This window comes from Arvicanthis niloticus, chromosome 16 (genome assembly GCF_011762505.2).
Source record: "Arvicanthis niloticus isolate mArvNil1 chromosome 16, mArvNil1.pat.X, whole genome shotgun sequence".
Taxonomy (NCBI): Eukaryota; Metazoa; Chordata; class Mammalia; order Rodentia; family Muridae; genus Arvicanthis; species Arvicanthis niloticus.
Window position 1 is genome coordinate 38411418 of NC_047673.1, and position 22563 is coordinate 38433980.

The 22563-nt window shown below is 41.2% G+C and overlaps 1 protein-coding gene across 13 annotated transcripts in view; it reads right to left on the minus strand.

Annotated features, from left to right (window-relative positions):
* Tenm3 (teneurin transmembrane protein 3) overlaps positions 1-22563 on the minus strand; it is a 604001-nt gene that overhangs the window by 59825 nt on the left and 521613 nt on the right. For 7 of the 13 annotated variants that reach the window (XM_076914145.1, XM_076914140.1, XM_076914141.1 and 4 more), the window contains 7 exons: positions 22234-22254; positions 21181-21327; positions 12212-12428; positions 11034-11153; positions 9742-10003; positions 4180-4447; positions 2887-3030 (listed from right to left, as the gene is read on the minus strand). In XM_076914145.1, coding sequence (XP_076770260.1) covers positions 2887-3030; positions 4180-4447; positions 9742-10003; positions 11034-11153; positions 12212-12428; positions 21181-21327; positions 22234-22254 — 1179 coding nt within the window. The remainder of the gene's footprint in view (positions 1-2886; positions 3031-4179; positions 4448-9741; positions 10004-11033; positions 11154-12211; positions 12429-21180; positions 21328-22233; positions 22255-22563) is intronic. The other 6 variants (XM_076914147.1, XM_076914146.1, XM_076914144.1 and 3 more) reach the window with 2 other exon arrangements.

The window sequence follows — 22563 nt, forward strand, 5'->3', positions numbered from 1 at the left end:
GAAGGTACAAACAGAAAACCCGAGAACATGATTTTTCCTCCACTTTGGGATAATTTGAAAGTGAAGAAGTGATCAGAATAATTATGGTCCCCTTATAGCTCAGTACATTTTAGGTGCATTTTGTGATTACTTTTTTTTTTTTTTTAAATGCCTTGCTATTTGGGTGATGTAATAATCATGGCCAATTTACATAAAGAAATCAGGAATGATAAAACAGGTTTATTTAAATTTAAGGGAAAATAATTTAAATAAGACTGGATCATAACAAGAGACGCTTTTTGCCTTGAATATTCAAAGATAACACAGATGATACCTAAGATTTCCTCTTTCTGTGATTACATTATTTGACAATTATGGAAGTATAATTTCCTTCGAGAGTTGGTTCTGCATTTTTTTATCGGAAGAGAGCCATGAGTCAGCCTGGCACTCTGCTGCATGTGATGTATGCATCACTTCGTATGACTGGCCCTTCCCTTCTCCTCCAGTCTAGCACAACAGAAGGGTTAGCATTGCAATATTTGTTTCTCTGTTTCAGGAGGTCCCCACAGGTGAACAAACACCCATGGCCCCCTAGGTCTGTCTCTCCTTTGTCTGTATCTATAACTCAGCCACTTTGACACAAATTACAAGTCACTTTGGGCAGTCACCACTTGTCAGACTGTTCTTGGATACAATTTGAAACCACAATCAGTTCACCACGGGACTTAGGTGACCTCACATTTTAAATTAACATATTTTAGAACACAACAGTTTAATTTGGCCATTCACTCTTCAAATCTGACCTGGTACTTTAATAAAACACCTATATATTATTATTGTTTAGAATATGCATGTTTATTTAACCCCATACAATAACTATATACTTCCTAACCTTTCTGGGTGCTATTATCAAGTAACTGAATAGTGCTGAGTACCTGGAGTCCTGCTGGGGCTTGAAGTCTATAGTCCCCCTATGGCTTTACAGTCCCTTTAAAGAAATCTTATCGACCATTGATGATGAAAATACAGTGTACACTAAAATAAAATCTAGAACAGTGTTCCCCAAGGTTTGTCTGTGAAGGACTCATGCAGGAATATGGGAACACATAGAAAATATATGAAATATAATTTTGAATAATTTAATCAGGAGCAGCTCCAAACAGGGCTGGCACATGTGTATGCAGTTTGAAAGACCACGACTCAGCTTAGTGGTACTCACAGGACAGACTGAGATTACCACCATTTCAAGCAACACTGATGGCTCAAAGGAAGCCTGAAGTTGACATATAGAGCGTTCTCCTCAGTTGGGAGTCCTGTTTTCTTCTTCTTTTTTTAAGTTTTAAACTTTTCTAGATAGTGCCAAGCTGTCTACGTAGCCAAGGATGTTCCTGATCCTCTGTTCCTCCTGCCTTCACCTCTTCCCAAGAACTAGAATTGCAGGTGTGTGCCACCAAGCCTAGTTTATATTATATAGTTTATATGATACAACTCAGGGCTTTGTGCACGCTAGCCAAGCACTCTCCCACATGAGCTACACCCCTTCATTTATAATGGATGTGCTGTGTGGTGCTTGAAATGGGCTCTGTTCCCAGCCTTCTGGAATGTCAACTGATGACCAAGACACATGGGAAAGGAACAGAGCTAAACACTGTTGCAAAACTGGTAAAGGCATAAGGAGTATTTCTGCTTTAGTTTTCTTCCCGACTGATCTACTTTTTTTTTTACCGTTCATTATCTTCCTCTCGGCAAGGCATCGGCATTTTCAAATACTGACTTGGAAACAATGAATCAGTATAGTTAGGAAGTCAAGGTATATCTGTGCAATACGCTTATTTTTAAAGACAGGAAAAACATCAAAGAAACATCACTCCAAATGTGACCATCATTCAGGAGCATTTAGTGGTGTGACAGTTTCAATTCAACATCTCAGATCTTCCTAAAAGACAAAAGGGATGTTACTCAGCAAACACGGGCATTTCCTCTAGCTATTCCTAGAGGGATGGTAGAGACTTCTCAGTGTGAGAAGGCTTAAGATAGGCTAGAGTTGGTAACCTTCTGGCCCTGATTTTTGAACACAGCATTTTTGGATGCTCTGACGTGTGGGCAAGCATGTGAATAGAATGTCAGAAACACAGTAGGGGCAACAGAATTCCTTCCCACCAGAGCCTTTTGTGTGTGAGAAGACAGTTCACACTGCAGGGCATGTATTCTTGGTTTGTGATGTCAGGTCCGCTGGAAGAAGTATTTTAGTTTTTATTTTTCTCTCAAATTACTCATTTATATTTCTCCTAATATTCATAAAATCAAGCTATAGTATTTTTGAGTAAGAGTCTTTTTTTTTTTCTTTCCAATACAGGCTAAATGGAACTTGTTGGGGTTAGGGGGAGACACAATTAGATACTCAGACAGACTAATTGTCAAGAATCTACTGGAAATCTCTTGGTAAAGTCCCATGGCTTTTTTTTTTTTTCTTTCTTTCTCTCTCTCTCTCTCTCTCTCTCTCTCTCTCTTTCTTTCTTTCTTTCTTTTTTTTAAATCTTGGCTTACAATAAACCACATTGCCGCCAGCTTTGGTAACTCTTTCTAAAGCCATCCTCCACCCCCTTTTTTTTGCACACACTGCTGTGTAGTATTGGGCGTTCACTAATGAATTTGGAGAGAGGCACTCATATAGATAGAGGGATTTCACCAAAGTCAGGGAATTTACATTCTACTGTGGAAAGCACTGTAACAACCAACACAGGAACACTGTAAAACTCAGTAAGAGAATCACATAATCCAAGGCTTTTATGGTCTTCCAGTGATCCCTTTATCATTATTTTGCTGTACTAATTCCAATCCTACAGTGTTCAGGGCATTGTAGTATAATCAGAGTGAGGGCGGGCAACCGTAATTGTAAGAACTTACCGTTCTGAACATCCAGCACATGATGCTTGTCCAATGTCCAGCCACCCATGTTAGAAGCATCCAGCTCGTAGCCTTGCAAAATAGCAGTCCTCTTTTCCCATAGAGTCAGGTCCAAGCACGACTCATACTCGTATCCAACAGACACTGTAAGCAAAGAAAACCAGAGCTCTCAGCCGTACAGGAAAAGGGAGTTATTGTATGATTTGGAGGGAAACCCTCAATTGTGATCTGAGTTCATAGCTCTCCTCATTCATTAAGCAGTTCGTTTTTATGTAAGGAGATTTGACCATATGGGGGATTAAAAACAACCAACTCCAAATGTTATCTTATACTTAATAGAAATTTCGCCCTCCCGTTACTGTTACAAGGGATTCTTAGCACAGTATTAAGTTCAGATTGGGAAACTAGTTAAATGATTATAACAAGTTAGTAGCAAATTTTAGTTAAGCAAAACCAACAAAAAAAATAATGTTTGTTATATAAATAATCCAAACTGTTTAGTTCTTAAAAATTTTCATCAAGGAAAAATATTTATGGTACGTATTTATGCATTAATTGTGAATTACTACCAATTCACAATTAAAAGACTTTAGTTCACAATGAATCAAGGATTGTGACTGGTGGGAACTAATTCAAATCTAAATTAGATACTTTTTTTTTTTTTGAAGAACCAAAAACAGCTATTTTCAAGTAAAGTTGAAGCTATAAAGCCCATGGTTTCCTTTAGTTGTTGCTGTCCTGGCCTGAGCTTGAAGCTACACTTGACATGTCAAGCTCTGATGTCCAGTCATTCAGCGAAATGAGTTACTTGGTGTTTCCAGATCGTCCTCCCGCTGGCCCTCTGAGCAGAGCTGAAATAATTCTTGGACCCCAATTTTGTTTGACCTGGTAAACATCGCTGCAATTGAAACCCTCTCACTGTCACATACCGAAAACACTAAGATGATGATAAAATCTAGAGAGGTCAGGTCATAAAGGAAGGAGAAAAACAAACAGAAAAGGATGCCACAGGAAAGGAAAGAAAGAAACGTGAAAACAGACACCAGGAGAAAGTAACCTGAGATTCGTAAGACCAGTCCATGGAAACAGTCTTTCCTTTCCTCCTATGCGATACATTCCTTTCCCCACGGTGGATCAAAAACAACCGGACTGTCACTTCCCTAGATGAACTTGCAGCCACCGTTTATCTCGATTCTTGCCATAGGTTCCTGTTAGTTTCTTGATAATTCTGACCTTGACCCTATTTTTTTTTTTTTTTTTTTTCATTGCAGAGGGGATATCCACGAAACTCACCCACTGCCTCTGAGAGGCCGTAGACTTTCTGGTTATAAGCATCTGTCTTATCCCAGATGAACGTGTAGGCCAAGTTTGGTGAGGCGGGAAACCACTTCTGGAAGAGTCTCCCAACCACGGCGACCATGAGATGGACCTTCATGAGGTTGAACGGTATGACGGCCTGGGTCATGGTGATCTTCAGAACTGACTTGTAACCTGCCGCTCTGGAACTCAGGTAGGAAAGTTTCAAATCCGTTCCTGGAATTGTGGTTTCTTCATGCAGGACCTACATTTGAGAGAGGCACAAACTCTTACCTGGGATCGTGGATGCCCAACTGGAGGAGATACAGTGAGCGGAACCCAGCAGAGAACGGGAAATAAGACACAGCAGGCTCGCTATTCACGAAGACCCTCTGAGCTGCTGCTATCTTATCTAATAACTCCACTACCAGCCCGAAGCTCTCCTCCTCTTGTCATTTATTCAGAGTTAATCACATCCTTCATACAGCTATTGGTACCCCGACTTGTTGATTCTGCAGTTACAGTAGATTCTGACTAATGCATCTTCTATTCTGGTCACTTAGAGAAGAGAGCTGACATTTGTACGATGGTCACCTCAGAACAGAGATGTATCATTAGCTGGTCCCTTAGAGGCTAAACCTGATTGAGCCTGTGGCCTCATTAGCCTACCTAGGTCACAGTTAGAAAGACAGGAATGACAGCAAGGAGTGCAGACGCATCTGGGTTAAATTGTAGTTGATTCCAGATACACGTTGAGAGGTAATGTAACAGGAGCACACCCTTCTAATTACATATCGATCTACATTAAAACCATTGAGTTTTAATAACATGGTAAAATGAGCTAATGTTTTAAAGCCGTGTGTATTATTTTTCCCAGAGAGTAACTAAAATGCACATGTAAGATAAAATGTACTTCTGATTTCCGACTGTAAGAAGCTACTTTTACCCATGTAAGGCTCCCTTAATTATATGTTACATGTATTTTTTAACCCTATGTTTAGCTGTCTATGTGAATAGCTCAATGGATGGTAACAAATTTATGGGGTTGAAAGATACCTTATACCCAAATAGTAATCTAACCATTTTGAAATACGTTTGCATAGTATATTAAAAAATGTTAAAAGGGTTTTCTAAAGAGACTTTTTCTACTAATGTTCTTATTACTTTCATAACTAATAATAGATCTTTCTAGGTTTATCATGTGTGCTGTAATGTGCAAGGCTACCTTTGCTAAGAACTTATACTATCTCATTACTAAAAAGGCTTCTTTCTTCAGCAGATGAATACCATGACAAAAATCCACAGCTGGCCAAAATTCATAGGAAACTGACCATGGTACACCCAATGCGAAATAATCCACATGAAGCTTGGGGAGCATCACAGAGGGTGGGGTGGGAAGAACGGAAGAGCCAGAGGAACAGGACATGTTTACTATATCCATCAGGGAAACCGCACCCACGAAATCCCAACAATATAGTTGCTTAAATAAGACCTTAAAAACGACACTACCAACTGACATACACATGTGGACGGGGTAAAGCACACAAGGTCTGAACTTTAGGTGAAGAGCCTTGGGTAACTGATGGCTGCTGAGACAGGGAGAATCAGTCTTTCTAGGGAGGAGTCCTCACCACCATTAGTTATCCAATTCCAAGCAGTTAGTCACGACCACATACACACAGGAGCAGCGCCACAGAGGCTCACATAGCTTATTGATATACGTGCATGTATAGATATATGTAACAATAAAAAAGACATCATGAATTTTAGGAGTTGGGATATGGGAGGAGTGGGAAGGGGAGAAGAAGAGGCAGAGATGATGTAAATAGAGTACCCACACGTGATGGTTTGTATATGCTAGGCCCAGGGAGTGGTACTAATAGAAGGTGTGGCTCTGTTGGAGTGGGCGTGGCCTCGTTGGAGTAGGTGTGGCCCTGTTGGAGTAGGTGTGTCACTGTGGGCATTGGGTTAAGACCCTCACCCCTAGCTGCCTGTAAGTCAGTATTCTGCTAGCAGCCTTCACATGAAGATGTAGAACTCTCAGCTCCTCCTGCACCATGCCTGCCTGGATGCTGCCATGTTCCCACCTTGATGATAATGGACTGAACCTCTGAACCCGTAAGCCAGCCCCAACTGAATGTTGTCCTTATGAGAGTTGCCTTAGTCACAGTGTCTGTTCACAACAGTAAAACCTAACTAAGATATTAATATGGAATTCAAACACAGTAACCTGTGTCTGAAACCAACCACTTCCTCTACGGCAAACCAGATGGCATTCTGAAACATTAGTACATAACACTGTATACACTAATCATTAAGTCACCAAATGACTGCCTTTCCTGAGATAAAAATCTTGAAATAGAGGCTCCGTGGTCCCCATGCCTCTTATGCAGTGCATTGAGGAATGGTGTACATGGATTTGCCATCTCCCCATTTGAATTTCTGAAGTAAAAACTCCAGGTATTGTGGACATGGCTATCAGACTGTATAACGAAACACACAGCTGGAAGTTGGCACAAAGGGACCGACTAAAGCAACTCCCACTCGGGTGTGTAAGGCAGCTGACACGAAGAGGAAGTGGCGTGAGGTAACAGACCACAAAGGCACAACTCTGACGTGTCGGTTAACACAGCCGAGGTCTGCACTAATTCTGCTGATTGAATTCAGTCCTTGAGGCGTCTTGAGGAAGACCGTTTGTGAACACATCAAACCTTTCTAGTTTCCAACTTTTTATCCTTCTACCCCACCCACTCAGAAATTTCTTAAAGCTCCCCTACATCTAAGAAAACCAGAAAATCTAATGCTGCTGGATCTTTTATAAGGGGACAGGAGAGAAGACAACCTAAAGGGAACGCACTATTGTGATATAGGATGAAATGTCAATGCATTTGTTTGAAAAAAAAAAAAAAAAAAAAAAAAAAAAAAACCTGACTTCTGTGCATCCTGAGTGGCCCAGAAAATACAACATATATTTCCTCTTAATTTCCTTTCAAAATAATTTCCCATACATTTGATAGTCTTTCTCCTTGCAAGGGAATTGATTAATAACCACTTCCTGTGACCTGCTAGAACTTGCTACTCCATTTCAAAATATCATGTTATTCTTAATTTTAATAACCGATTATTGTCTTTGTCATCATTAACCTACTTCCACGGAACAAATATCTGTAATTTAGTTCATTAGAGCGTGCATTTTTTCCTATGTAATTGAACCTTACCATGTTATATTTTATTACCTAGGAAATATAAATCCTGCCAAAACGGGAAGATGCATCCGCAAGCCCACTTGTGCCAGCTGTGTAATTTGTGAGTTGCACTCTGGATGATTTAAACACTCAGAAGCTATGTGCTGCCCTTGGACGCTTTGTGCGGCCGTCTGATGCTCTGAGCCTGTCTATTGTTTTCTTGCTGCTCTTTCTGTCCCTTTTCATACATAGCTAAGTGCACCTGCTACCTGAGCTCTGGCCACGTAGACATGCAAACAAAGCCAACAGGAGTCTGTTCATTATTTCTGTCTCTTGTCAGTTATCTTGTGACTTGGGTTAGCCAGACTCTTGCTTCCACACTGCCTAAGGAGTTCAAAGTTCCTTCTGGATGGGATTTTTCTTCTGTCTCTTTCCTCCCTCATTTATATTCTTGTCCTGTCGTAAGGATGATGATTTGTTTTTCTCATTTATCTCATATATGGGGAGGACGGGTGGGTTGTGAACGTTGGTTGGGGGCCAGTCTGAGGGAGTTGGTTCTTTCCTTCTACCACGTGTGTGCTGGGGAAACGCAGGTCATCAGCTTTGCTCACTGAGCCACCCCACCAACTTCTATCCATCTCGTTGGCTACTACGCTGCTGTGACTTATTTCTCTACACGGCCTCTGCCCTCGTCTCTCTCCTGTGTCATCACTCTGTGGAGACAGGCCCCTCAGCAACGCTGCTTCTGGGTTACTCAGGGATTGCCCACTGTCTTGGACTTCTCACTGTTCATTCAGATAGTTACTGCATCTCTAGCGACAGGGTTAGTGTCCTGGTCGTCTTTTAATCCTCGGGTGCTCTGCACATCACACCTGCTGTGTGAATGACTTGCAACAAGGCTTCATTCATTCATGGACTTGTTGCCTACTTGAAACACATCATTGTGGGTAGATTTCCCTAGAAATCTGTAAACCTCTCGACAGATACTGCTTCTGCATAAGGCTGTTTTAGAACTAGGAAGTTACGGGTTACAAGGTGGACCCGGAGAAGGAAGTATCCAATCGAACAAGGTCACGGTGACGCTTCTGAGCGTCAGCTCAAAGCTGAGTGGGACGTTAAAATCTCCCTAATGTCATTTCCACACAGTGTTTGCCAGGAAAGCCTTTTTATACCCTCTACATCTCTGTCTGCCCTTCCTCATCACATTCATGTTACAAGTGCATCTGTGAGCCAGACCCCCAAGATTCCTATCCTTAATTTCAACCGCCTCCTGGACTCACCCTCAACGTTTCCACTGACAAGTGCCGTCCTGGCAGAGATATCGCTTCCGACTATCACAATATAGGATTCCCACTTCGACCTGCTATACCCTGCTTTGGAATTCCCAATAAGCCTTATTTTAACTTGAGGCATACATATTAAGGGTTCAATTTCTACTCTCTTTTTGGTTGCTAAGCTTGCCGAGAGCAGGTACTCTGTCTGGCTGGTTTACGACTGGTCCCCATTTACAACGACTGCCATAGAACGAGCATTTCAAGCATGTTTGATGAATGAATGTGACAAAGCTCTTGTGTGTGCTTGCACTTTAAAGATTTTGCTATTGTTATTGTTGTGGTTGTTATTATCATTGTTATTATTGATGTAGTACTGAGGTTTGAACCTAAGAATCACATATGCTAGGCAAGTTCTTTACCAATGAGCAATGTTCCCAGCCCCCTTTACTATTGGAATCTGTCTGACATGGCTGCTGGAAACTGAACAGCTGAGGCATCTCTCTGGCCCCATCTACTTTTTATTTTGAAACAAGGTCTCACTACTTTGTCCGGAGGTGGCTTTGCTTAATTCTGTAGCCTAGGAAAGCCTTGAACTTGTGATGCTCCTATCTCGGCCCCCGGAACAGCTGGAGTTACAAGCCTGGACCACTGGCCTGGCTTGGAACTACCTAGTTTTACTTTGCATTTCAGAATAACATCCATCAATGTCGTACCTAGTGTCCTACCTTTAAAATCTGAAAGTCGCTTCTAATCACAGGGTAAGGAAACAATCTATAGGTATTTCAATAGATAAATTGAATATTTAACATGACTGTTTCTTTAAAAGCTAGGTTATTTTATTCCTGTGGAGACTAGGGCATTAAGAGAAAAATTATTAGACTTTAAACATGATAGCTAAGTTTTTTAGATAATACCTTTAGAAAGTTAATGTTTCTTGTCAAGTCACCTTTTCTAGGACCTTTTTTTTCTACTCTAGGACACATATCACACATTGCAGAGGTAAGATGGCACTAGAATTCTGAAAGTGTTAAAAGAGTATTCTTTGCAACCCATGACTGGAAGTGCTTCATGTGCAGATGCTGCCTGCCATAACAGCTTACCTGCGTCTCGGGGATGATGGGGCTGTCCTCTGGGGAAGACCTAAAGAAGGTGGATAATGGTGAGGACACGATGATGGGACTTGGCCTCACAAACCCACTGAGGTCACAGCTGGGGATGTCGTTCTCTTCTTTCTTCATGACAAGGGTATCCATCACATAAAAGACATTCCAGGGAATCCACACAGTATGGTATTGAGTGAGGAACGGGGAACGTTCAAATACCAGAGTGAGAGAAGCGCCACCATTTGCCACCAAGTCAAACCTAAGAACAGAAAGATGCACTCAGTATGACTAAGTTAGTGAGCTGTCACCATCCCATGACTAAGTTAGTGAGCTGTCAGTGTACAATGACTAACTTTGAGTTGTTACTTTACAATGACTAAGTTAGTGAGTTGGCATCATACAATGACTAACTTAGTTTCCAATGACTAAGTTAGTGAGCTGTCACCATCCAATGACTAAGTTAGTGAGTTGGCATCATACAATGACTAACTTAGTTGCCAATGACTAAGTTAGTGGGCTGTCACCATGCAGTGACTAAGTCAGTGAACTGTCACCATCCAGTGACTAAGTCAGAGAGTTGTCAGTGTACAATGACTAAGTTAGTGGGCTGTCACCATGCAGTGACTAAGTCAGTGAACTGTCACCATCCAGTGACTAAGTCAGAGAGTTGTCAGTGTACAATGACTAAGTTAGTGAGTTGGCATCATATAATGACTTAGTTGCCAGTGACTAAGTTAGTGATGACTAAGTCAGTGAGCTGTCAGTGTACAATGACTAAGTTAGTGAGCTGTCACCATCAAATGACTAACTTAGTGACCTGTCACTGTACAAAGACTAATGCTCACCTCAGAATCTTTCCTCCTAATTTTCATATGAAAGTTTCCAATCTCTGCCTAAATGGAATTCCGAAGCAAGCACCCAAACATCCTTTTCTCTAGTCACCGAGCTCTCTATTTGCATTTCCCTAACTTTCTATCTGTTCTTTGGAAGCACCTGAACTTAGTTACAGATGGTAAGAAACACCTCCAATAAATATTTCAACACAATTCTTCAAGGACAAAAAACATACTCTGACAGAACCACAGTATCACATCATGCCTCAGAAAACGGGATGAACTTTTATGGCGTATGAATAAATGACTCGTAATCTCTGCCTCCTGGGTTTTTAGAGCCTGAGAGGTGTTGCCTTTCTATTAAAAAAGACAATACAATATGACGGGTGATGGGTGGATGCCCAGCCTCATGCTGAAAGTCCTTTCCACAGAGACAGCGGGATGCAGCCGACTCACATTCCGTCCTGGCGGGTGATGGTGTATCCGTACTCTGAGTAATGTAAAAACGACACATTGACGCCAATAAGTGGGGTTCCGTCAGCAGTTAGTACTTGGCCTCTGATGACGGACGCAAGGCTGTGGGAAAAGTACAAGAACTTGAATGAATCTCTGTCTTCTCTGGCCAACATTATCATGATTGATAGATAATTCAGGCCAAAGGTAAAAAGTATCACTATCATAAACAATCAAGTGCTATTCACAAAAGAGCAGATCTGAAACAGCCCCAAGACTATCTTCCTTTAAATTCAGTGTAATTTATTTCTCTAAATGCCTGGTGTTCACCCCGAGTTTTAATTTGCTGCAATCTATTTATTTTGGAGCATTATCAAGATTAGTAATTTTAAAAATTATAAATGATGCTTTTTTTTCATATATCATACATATGGCTTCTTGAAGAAAAGTATCCTTTCTAGTGAATTCTGGGGCAATCTGTAAATCTGCTGGGACCACGAAGTAGAAGATTTAAGGGGGCAATAAGAAACATGTGCGCAACAGCTTCTAATCTGCTGCTAGGTCCCAGTGCATTAATGTTGTTCAATGACTGCAGACCCAGGAGTTCTGCGTAAATCATCTTCCTTTGCTCAGCGAGACGCGAGACACCTGCTTTCAGTTTCTGGTTGATTTTCAGGTCATTACTGCTCTGAAAAACACCAGTCAGACAGCTTATGCAGCCTCACTGCCGTGCCGTTAGCAGCTCCATTACATTAATTCGTAATTTATATTATTTAGTGAACTCAGCTAAAAAAAAAAAAAAAAAAAAAGTGCACTTCTGTTTTGCCTTTTGGGGTTTTTTTCATCGTGCCTTCTGAAATGTTTCCAACTGTGCTAAAAAAAAAAAAAAAAAAAAAAAAAAAAAATCAACTGGTTAAATGAAGATTTATTGACTCCTTAACGGGATGTCCTGTTAAGTCTCAGGTATTGAAACTGACAAAGTATGTGAACAGTCTCAAACATGCTTGAAATGGGAAGTTTGATGAAGAATTTTGCAAAAAAAAAAAAAAAAAAAAAAAAAAAAAGAAAGAAAGAAACTATAAGCAGTTTTCTCAAATACACACCCATCAGCATTTCACAGAAAGCGTACAGAACTGTTCTCAAGACCCTTACGAGTCTATATAAGGAAAGCAAGCATTAACCTCTTATTGAACGGACTTTCTCCAGGGAGCACGTGGGTGCTATCCGATCCAATCAGGAAACTGATTCGGTCATAGAAGGACTTGGCAGCTTGCTGAGATGGTGTCTGAAGGCTTTGGCTAATGATATCCTGAGGATCAGGCAAGCCACGGCAGTAGGGCTGGTTTTGGCAGGAGCTCTGGAGGCAGCAATCAGGATCCATGCAGTCAATGAGTCCATCTGCAGAGAGAGCAGCAAACCCGTGAGCCGGTTAGCTGGATCTGCTCCTTGTGCGGCACGCGGCTGACTTTGCGTCTACTGGCGGGTTGGTTTCGTGTCAGTTAATTTGCCACTGTGTATCTGATGGGCTAGCTCTACAAGGCACCCTTTTGGAATCTTGATGACCTACAGACACATCTGCTTTTACCGAAAGTGAAGAGCTAGATTGGGAGGAAGGGCTGAAAGTAATCATGTGACTTTTATTCCCGGTGAGGAATATGCATTACTGATTAGAACACCTTATTAGTCGGGAGAAATCAGGACTGGTTGTAAACACAATTACTGAAGCTGTCTATGTTTTAGAGAAATGCCCCAGGAGTTCCCATACTAGGCACATAGAGAAAACAGACAGGGACCCGTGTACAATGAAGCTCTAAAATTAGGGAAAGGACTGCAATGACAGAGATGGGAAGGGGCTATCACAAACTTGCTAACACGAAGTGGGTGAGTTTAGCCAGCCATCTCCCGTAGAAATAGTTCTCCTAAGGAGCGTAAATTACATTCCAGCAGGGAGTAAGGCATTTCTCAAATTGATCTTTCTCTTTGCTACCCCTAAAATGCGGTATTATTTAAAAAAAAAAAAAAAAAACATGGCAAATGTGAATTAGTCATGATGGAGGTTATAAAAAATATCAACTATGAAGCATGGACCTAGACGATATTCATGACGTAAAAGAGCATGGATGCAGTCACTGATGTCTTTGCTAAGAATATTACAAAGGAACACTTGGTGGCTCACAGTCATGTGCCACCTGACACATTTCTGTTAACAAGAAGCTGCATGTAAGTCAGTGGACTCAAAAGACCTAGCGCTGCTGCCTGCTTGCCCAGTGCCCTGCCAGTCATAGAATACTGGGCTGCAAGGGATATGTCATCAAGTACATAATATTTAATAGTGATAATAAATGATTATGTTGCTGGTTTACTATTTGTTTCATGATATCATTCGCCACCACTTTAGAGTATATTTCGTCTGATGTCATGAAAAGGCTATTTTAAATGACGTGCCCTGTTACGACACCGGAAGCTCCTCAGGTCTCAGGGATCACTGTCTCTTTTTATAATATCAAGTGACCACAGTAAGTGACTGCCTTATATGTCTAGGTTTCTCTAAGACATTCGGAAGTCTGCGCAGTGATCAAATGGTCCAGTGATGCAGGTCTCAGAATGCATCTCCAGCACAAAGTGAGGGAGGCCTGAATATATTCTGTGTGAGGCACATCACCAACCATGTGATATGTGAGTGGCCGTCAGTCACTGCCATGACCCTGCTCTTTAAGCCCATTGTCTGTTCACCAGTTAAATATGTAAATCTGGACCCGCTTGGTAATTGCATCTCTTAGAATAGATTAATAAAAAATAGTGTGAAGACATCAAACATTCTTGGGTAACTGACCAGAGAGTTTGAAGCTACGTTACGTGTAAGGAACAGGTAATCTCACGGAAAACCCAGATGAAGAATATTTAGATGATGTCTTAAAAAAACAAAAACAAAACAAAACAAAAAAAACCCTACTTTCAGTGTTTAAAAAGTATCCTAATAATTTATTTGCTTTGCACCATACTTAGTTTGCCCTATCCTTATTTGACAGCAAATGAAGACAGAAGGAGGCAACAATGCTGACAAGCTGGCAGGGTTGCTCAGTGGGTAAACGTGCCACTACTGGGGTATCTGTCCGACCTGAGTTTGATCCCCAAGACCCACATGGTGGAAGAAGAGAACTGACCCCCGAAAGCTGTCCTCTGACCTCCATGTGCCTGCTGTAGCACATGCATGCCCTTCAAAACAAGTAAAAATATACTAAATTCTCTTAACAAAAGAAACATTAAATTTCCAGTCCAGGAGGAGGTGAACAGCAACACAGGGGAGGTAAGAAACATGAGCCGCAGAGTAGGACCCTTAGTCTCCGTGTCTGCTTGAACCGGAATGGAGCAGGCCTTCTGTTTACTTCGTTCGCTCCTGCCCTTCCTTGATTTTTCATTTCGATATTTAACTTCTCCAGCTCTCAGACCATTCACATATGCACACATACTCCTTTCATTGTGGTGCCAAAATTTCAGGGACTAAAAGTGTCAGGATGACTTCAGGGACCACATGAACAGAGCCTCTGTCCCTGACGTTCTCTGGGATGAAACGTAAGGTTGTGGAGTAAGGACGGCTGCAGCTGTCTTTCTGCCACCATAGGACCTATCTGGCAACTGGTCCATCCCAGAATAAGCAAGAGTTAAAGGCTTGAGCAAAACCCAGCAGGTCATAAACACAGTGGCCTCCTTGGGGTCTTTTAATAAGCTGCCGTGGCCTTCTAGAAGCTAAGGCATTCCTTTTTACTTTAAAGTCTATTTGGGTTGGATTTTTTTTTTTTTTTTTTTTTTTTTTTTTTTTTTTTTTTTTTTTGCAATCCCTTGAAACTGGAAGAAGCTGAGCTCATCCACAGAAACTAAAATTCTCTGTCATGTCCTTTGAAGTTGGGGGAAGTGAGTTCAATAGAGGGCACCTGACATATATTTATGATGCTGGTCTCTTCTTATGTAAGCATTTTAAATGATTACGATAATTTCTATACCCATAGAAATGAATGGGTCTGAATTTCTGATGAGAGATAGTACATATTTTTCTTTATAGGTGCCATTTTTATGTAGATATGGCATATTATGAAGGTCATGGGTTGTTGACTATTTGAAGTAGCACGCTTATTTCTTTGACAAAAATCTAAAACCATGTGTTAAGATAATCAAATGAAACTGAGCTTTGAAATTTCATGTAAATTTATCAAAATATTTCTTTCCTACTGAAAAAGCCATAAAGATGAAAAATGTATAAATATTTCTTGATATTTCTAATGGAAGACAGATGAGGCCATGCTGAGGCCTTATTCTTCATGAGGATATATTATAATAATAATGTGATAAGATTTCTTTTTCTCTCCCTCTCTTGGAATAGAAGCAGAGATTTCAAGACCTAGTTCTCTCAAGCAGTAGACGATGGCCCTATGGCTTCTATATCATTTTTGGCTTCAAAAACAAACTGAAACAACTCCTTAAAACCAACTTTAGCATTAAGTGGTGATTTATGATCATATGTAGAGTTTCTATGGGGATTCTTCAGTATATGTTCTATGATCTATTTCACTTAGGTACTCTTAGTGAGTAGCTTTCGAGAGAATCTCTATGCTTGAGAGTGTAATTAAACATTACTCTTGTGTATTCCTAAAATACCTCCCCCCATAAACACTCCTCCACAGGGAAAGTACCTTCAAATATTATATTTAATCTCCATTAATCTGGTAAATTAAGAGTTAACTGCTCCCATCCCAATATTCCCACAATGCCCTCCCTTAGGCAATATATGGTCCAGCTGCCAAAGAGGAGCGTTCAGATTTAGCCATTCATCTTTGTTAGTTTATAAAAAGCAAATGTACATCTGGCATGTAGTCTGCAGGTCATAAAACTGCACGAGATTGACACCTTCTGAACTAATCAGTTGGAAATGCATTTTTACAGGCCTTTCCGCTAACATCCATCAGAGGGAGAATCTCATTTTCAACAGGCGAGATGCAGGGACACACTGTTTGTTATTTTTTTTTTGTGCAGAGTTTATCAGTAACTTGCCCAAGCAAGTGACGGATGGTTATGAATCTGGCTTCCTGTAAGTTGAGAAGACATTTTTCATTCTCTGCCTGCACTCACAGCAGAGAGGCCTATCTGGTGCAACTAAGTTGATTATGCACTTGCTCAAATGTACAGCGTTGCAAAATTGTCTCTGTGGAATAGCTTCTCAAAATTGCTGGGATTCCATGATGGTCGCAAGAATGCTGTACGGTGGCTTACATTTAGCCTGGAATGGGCGCCATTTTTAACAGCATTAATCATGAAAAAACCGAAAGATCAGAAAATGTCAAAGCTTGCTGAATAGAAACCTTCATTATTAGTGAAGGGCTTTTCTTCACATCAGGTGGCGTCGTAAGTGGCACTCTGATGTAAAGCAGATATGTAATTTATGCTTTCCTCCTTTCGCCTCTTAACATTATTGCTTTAGTTATACTCTGTCCATATTTTAAAGGCACTCTTCGTCTTCCCTGAGGCATTCGCTGGTCTTTAAGAGTGGTTAGTTAAGTTTATTTTTATAGATTGCCAAATAGTGGGTATTTTAGGTTTTGTGAGCCATGTAACTGTGAAGCAGTCCCTGCAAAGGAGCTTTGACAATAGCTAAGTGGATGAATACAACCACAGAGTTTCAGTCAGAGTTTATTTACAAATATCAGCCCGTGGCCACAGTGGCCAACCTCTGGTCTCGCCTCCAGGTTTCTACCCTGTTATATTTTATATATATATATATATATATATATATATATATATATATATATAACATTTTAAATCACTTTACATCATCCTTGATATATTTTTCTGTCAGATTTAATCAGTACATCTTCAGTCAAATTATTAAACTCAGGCTCCGAGCTTTTCCCAGATTACCTTTTATACTGGCCTTGTTCTGTTTCCCCAGCCTTTCATTTTTTTCTTTCAAGTATGGACATTCTAATTTGTTTCTAAAATTTTTATCTACAGTCACCAAAGGTAGATGCCAAAGGCAGATGCTGATGTCAGGAAGTGCATGATGACAGGAGCCTGATATGGCTGTCTCTTTAGAGGTCTGCCAGAGTCTGACATATTCAGAGGCAGATGCTCACAGCTAACCATTGAACTGATCAAGGGGTTCCCAATGAAGGAGTTAGAGAGAAGACTGAAGGAGCTGAAAGGATTTGTGGCCCCATGAGGAGAGCAACAACACCAACCAACCAGAGCTCCTAGGGTCTAAACCACCAGCCTGAGAGCACATAGGGAGGGGCCCATGGCTCCAGCTGTATATGTAGGGGAGGATGGCCTTGTTGGGCATAGGTGGGAGAGGAGATACTTGGTCCCATGAAGGCTGGATGCCGAATGTGAGGGAATTCAAGGGTGGGGAGGTGGGAGTGGGTGAGTGGGTAGGTGCACATCCTCATAGAAGCAGGAGGAGGGGGTGGAATAGGGGGTTCCTGGGCAGGGGGAAATGGGGTAAGGGGATAACATCTGAAATATAAATAAAATATCCAATAAAAACATAAAAAATATATTTATTACTTATCTCTCTGTCTCCCTCTGTCTCGGTCTGTCTTTCTGTTTCTCCCTGTGTGTGTGTGTGTATGTGTGTGTGTGTGTGTGTGTGTGTGTAGATAAAGTTGTTTGCCCAGTGAGCTCCAGGGACTACCTGTGTCTGCCTCCCACACAGTGAGTATTATATGGTACCACACTTGGCTTTTAAAAAAACCAAACCAAACCAAACCAAACCAAACCAAAAAAAACCCCCTGTGCTCTAAAGAACAAATCCAAGTCCTTGACCTTACAGGCAGGAACTTTATCTCAACAAGTAGAAATGTCCTGTGGGTTGTCTGTGTTTCTTTCCCACCCTCAGACACTATCTATTCCTAAAGTTCTTGTATGTTTTTCACTCCAAAAGTTACTTAAAAGTGTTACTCATCAGGGCTGGAGAGATGGCTCAGCAGTTAAGAGAACTGGCTGCTCTACCAGAGAAGCAGGGTTCAAATCCCAGCAACCACATGATAGCTCACAACTGTCTGTAACTCCAGGTCCAGGGGATCAGACACTCCCATATCAGCTCAGCACATACATGAAACACCAATGGATATAAAATAAAAATAAATAATTTAAAAAGTGCTATTCATCAACTATAGATATTAAGAAAGCCATAGAATTGTAAAACAAACAAAACATCCCAGTGCGCATGGCAACTGTTTGAACCTTGAAAAGACTTGGCCGCAGGTTTACTTCCTGTGAGTGCATAGGTATTAAGAGCGAATAAGGACTCTGCCCCGTCTATTCTACTAGTGGGCCCTCCTTGCTCCTTCAGAAGCTCCTGTTCATTGTTTGGAAATCTGAAGCCACTATGACAACTGCCCTTGTTCCTGAAAGACAACAGGAAGGACCCAGGAAGGCAAGTGACCAGTAGCTTCTTTATAATCAGACAATGGGGATGGTCAGAGTAGGAAAAGGAAAACTAGCGTGGAGTAGAGGAAAAACACTGGAGGAAGAAGACATCTAGCTATTTCCTTGTAAGCACTTGTTTATCTAAACATACATTTATCTACTTACCTACCAATCTAACTATCTACTGATCTACCGAGCTATTTTTCTATCTGCCTGCCTATCTCTCTCTATCTCTCTCTATCTCTCTATCTATCTATCTATCTATCTCTCTATCTATATCTCTATCTATCTCTCTATCTCTATCTATCTATCTATTTATCTATCTATCTATCTATCTATCTATCTATCTATATTCATTATACATTGTGTTGTGTTTTAAGAAGACATTTTTATATAAACCTATCACTTTGACCATACTTTAATCTATCTTTGTCACTTCTGGGAATGGTAAACCACTTTCCCTGTCTGTTCAAACAAGACAAGAGCACACATACACAGGCACGCGCGCACACACACACACACACACATTCTGTGTTTAATTTCTGGCTAGGGCCAATTAACTTCTCCCCCTCCTCTTCAGTTACTTAATATGCCAAATCAAGTTACTTAGAAGTGTGCTGGTTAATTCAATATTCTGACATCAAACCTAACTTAGATAATGGCTTTACAACATCCCACTGTGCAGATGTCCTTAAATTTCTGTACTTCCCTAATTTTAAGCCTCCTGCCCTATTGTTCTTTCTGTTATAGGATCCTCCTATCTTGAATAGATAGGTCATGTATCTTGATCATCTTTAGTATGGCAGATACTGTCTCCAAGGCACTACCATGTGCCTATATCAGAGAACCCTCTAGCTTGGGTTACTGGGCACCCAGGTTACCACCCCAGGATATGATGAAGGCAGCCCTGAGATTCCTTTGAAGAACAACAAAATTAGGTTACGGACAGCCATGCAAATTCTGTGAGATAATAGAGAATTCACAGGAGTGGTTTTATCAGCTTGGATTTCCCCTCAGAGAGAGAAGCTGAGAGACAGCAGAGTTTCATGCTAATAAGAATAAACAAAGGGGAATGGGGCCAATTCACAGTTGATAAATTTTTGAGGAAAAGGAAAAACCTCCTTGGCTGATAATAATACCAAAGAGTTGATTAGCCCCTAAATTACTCTGCCTTGTCTCTACAGGCTTGGCCTGCAGTTTGCATCCCTCTGAGAGCAAGTAGGACCTCCTCAAAGTAATCTCCTTTTAGAGGACTACAAAAACCTGGAACACACAATCAAGGAGAAAGAGTCACTCTTCTCCCCTGGCACCAGAGACAATGGGATCGGAGCTCTTTTGGGGAAAGCAAGGAGTTAGGTTGCCATCTGGGCTATGCCTCAGAGAGGATTAATGCTGCCATTTCTGTAGGCACGTGATCACCAGGAGTTTGGCGACAAGGTATTATTAGCTAGGAAAGCTCTGAGGGTTAGCGACTGCTGGAATCCATTAGAGGGGGGGAGGGGGGGAGGGGGGAAGAGGAAGAAGGCTTTTTAAGTAGGGTTACTGGCTTGTCTTGATAGCCAAGGAAAGTAACTCTCGGGAAGAGAGTCAGTCTCCAAGAAAGTTAACCAGTTGCCTGTGGTAGAGAATATGCCCTGTGCTGAGGGATGCTCGCTCAGTCACTGGAGGAGAGGAGTTAGGCCCCACTCTACCGTTTTTTTTTTTTTTTTTTTAAACTTTCTAGGACTAGTCAGGATAAGTACCCAGGAAATACAAGAGGGAAAAACAGAGAGTCAGTGGCTGCAATATGCTGAACAATCTGAATACATTTTTTTCACTTAAAACCTTCAATAGAGAGCTGAGTTACAGATGGGCCTGAACGTCGTGCCATTACTACACAGTGGAGGGGAGATCTGCCTGCCTCTGTAAGATCTGTGCTCTTTAGCCAGCACCACTGTGCAGGACGACTATCTTCCACAAGAGCAGGGTTAGAGGGCTGAGGAGGCTGAAACAAGTTAAGGCCTTCACCTGAGGAGGTGATCTCAGACTCAGACATCAACTCCACCCGCCACCAGATTCGCTCCTAATGGTTTGTCAAAATTAAGCAGCTGTCAGGGGCAACTATTCCATCACCAACTCCCACTCTCTATTCTCTGAAATTAAAATACAATAGCATAGGGGATGCGCTCAAAGGGGAGAATAATTATTCCTAGCCGAAGGCTTAAATTGGGTGGAATATCACAATCCTTTTATAGGGGTGTAACGTTAAGAATAAAAAGACAGTGGAATTCAGCTTCAAGGGGACTGTTCTCTCTTGCTGTCTTTTTTTTTTTCCTTCCTTCTTTCTTGTCCCCCACTGATAGTTTTCAACAGAAGAGCTTGAAAAATAAATGCCTGGCATCTTCTGGCTTGTTTAGTTATTGAAATACTTCTGGGGCACTCCCAGCACACAATGCCCTGAATACCATTGTTGAGGAGGATAGTCACCCGGGATTCAGAAAAAGGAACGGCAAACAATGGACATCATACAGTAGCTCGGTAACCTTGCCTCTTCTGGAACGACAATCCCCAGGTTTTCGTTTCAGGATGATCAGGGAGTGCAATCAACCCATCATCGGCACACATGCATTTTCAATCAATCTAATCTACAGGGATCTGTTTTTTTCTTTCCAACAAATACTTACGCAGTCACTGTAACTTACGGACCCAGGCTTTGGCACACACTCTGTTTTCAGGTTCAGCTGTCCCTTACCTCCTTCGTTGTCTTTGCTGTCTGTACAGAGAGTCTCCATGGCTACGTCACAGCCTGCTCCTCTCCACCCTGGCTGGCAAACACAATGCCAGCCGTTTTGGTCCAGTGTACATCTCCCATTGCTGTTGCACAAGCCAGGGCAGCCCTCTGTCAAGACAAGGAAGCAAAACACCAGTGATTTGAGTATTGAAAGACTTTGCGTCTGAAGGAAACAGATACAGGACACTTAGTGGGAACAGGCCTTTATAAACAGCACAAAGACTGTAATTGCACATGGATAAAAACAGCAACATTATTCAAGGAATCTAATTCTTATCCAAGTGGCATCTTTGATTGGCCTGACCCTTGAGACACCACTTACCTGTGTAGGACAGAAATATATGCAACGACCCACTAAGTAGCTTCAGGCCAGACAAAATTAACTTGACATTTTTTTCCCCTTTCACAAAGCAACAAGGTATATAATATTTGGTTTGGAAGAGCATCTCAGGAAAAGAATTTCAGAATCCCTTGTTCCAAGTTTTGATCCGTTGCAAACATTGCTAGAAGCTTCTTTTTAAAGCACCTTGTTGCTTTTTTTAAAAAAATTCTTCTAAATTCAAGAACATGAGTGTGGATATGAATTTATGAACAATGTTTAAGAAGAGAACATTAATTTTATCTGGCCTCAGAGTTGCCGAATATTCATGTGAAATTACAGTGTATTAAATAATTGCACAAAGTATAGGTCAGTATTAATGACTATACTTTATGCCAAGAGTACATTCCTTTTCACAGAATAAGCAAAGCCCAGGAAAAGTGAAGCAGCTTTAGCGTCTATTCTAACAAACATTAGGATTCAGGCTGCATACGGATGGGACAGGACCAACAGGGTTTCCAACTAAATGTAATAGCTGTGCATATTTGATTACTTAGGACGGACAAAATGAAATACCATAAGGACCACAATAAAACATTGATAGACTAAACAAAAACACGGTAGTGGCGTGCTTCAAGACAGATAGCGAGGGGTGATATTTTGTGACAATCTCCCTAAGGCTTTTATGCTGTTACCTTTATATCCTATCTTGTCTGCTTTTATGGGCAAGAAGGGAAAATTTGGGAAATAATTAATTTAAATATATCCAAAATTGATAATTGTCTCAGTCTAACATAATTTTTTCCCCCCACCAAAATCAAATTTTGTCACTGCCTACTGATGACATCTGGCATGCAGCCAACATGATCTGCTTATGAAAGATGATGCTCCAGGTGGATTCTGCAGTCCCTGCTTATGAGTGTGACATGGCGCTGACAGAAATAAGGGTTAAATGCTCTAAACTCCTGCAATGACCTGGCTAGCAATCAAGTCTCTTCGGCTAACTGTTAATGATCTGGTGTAAA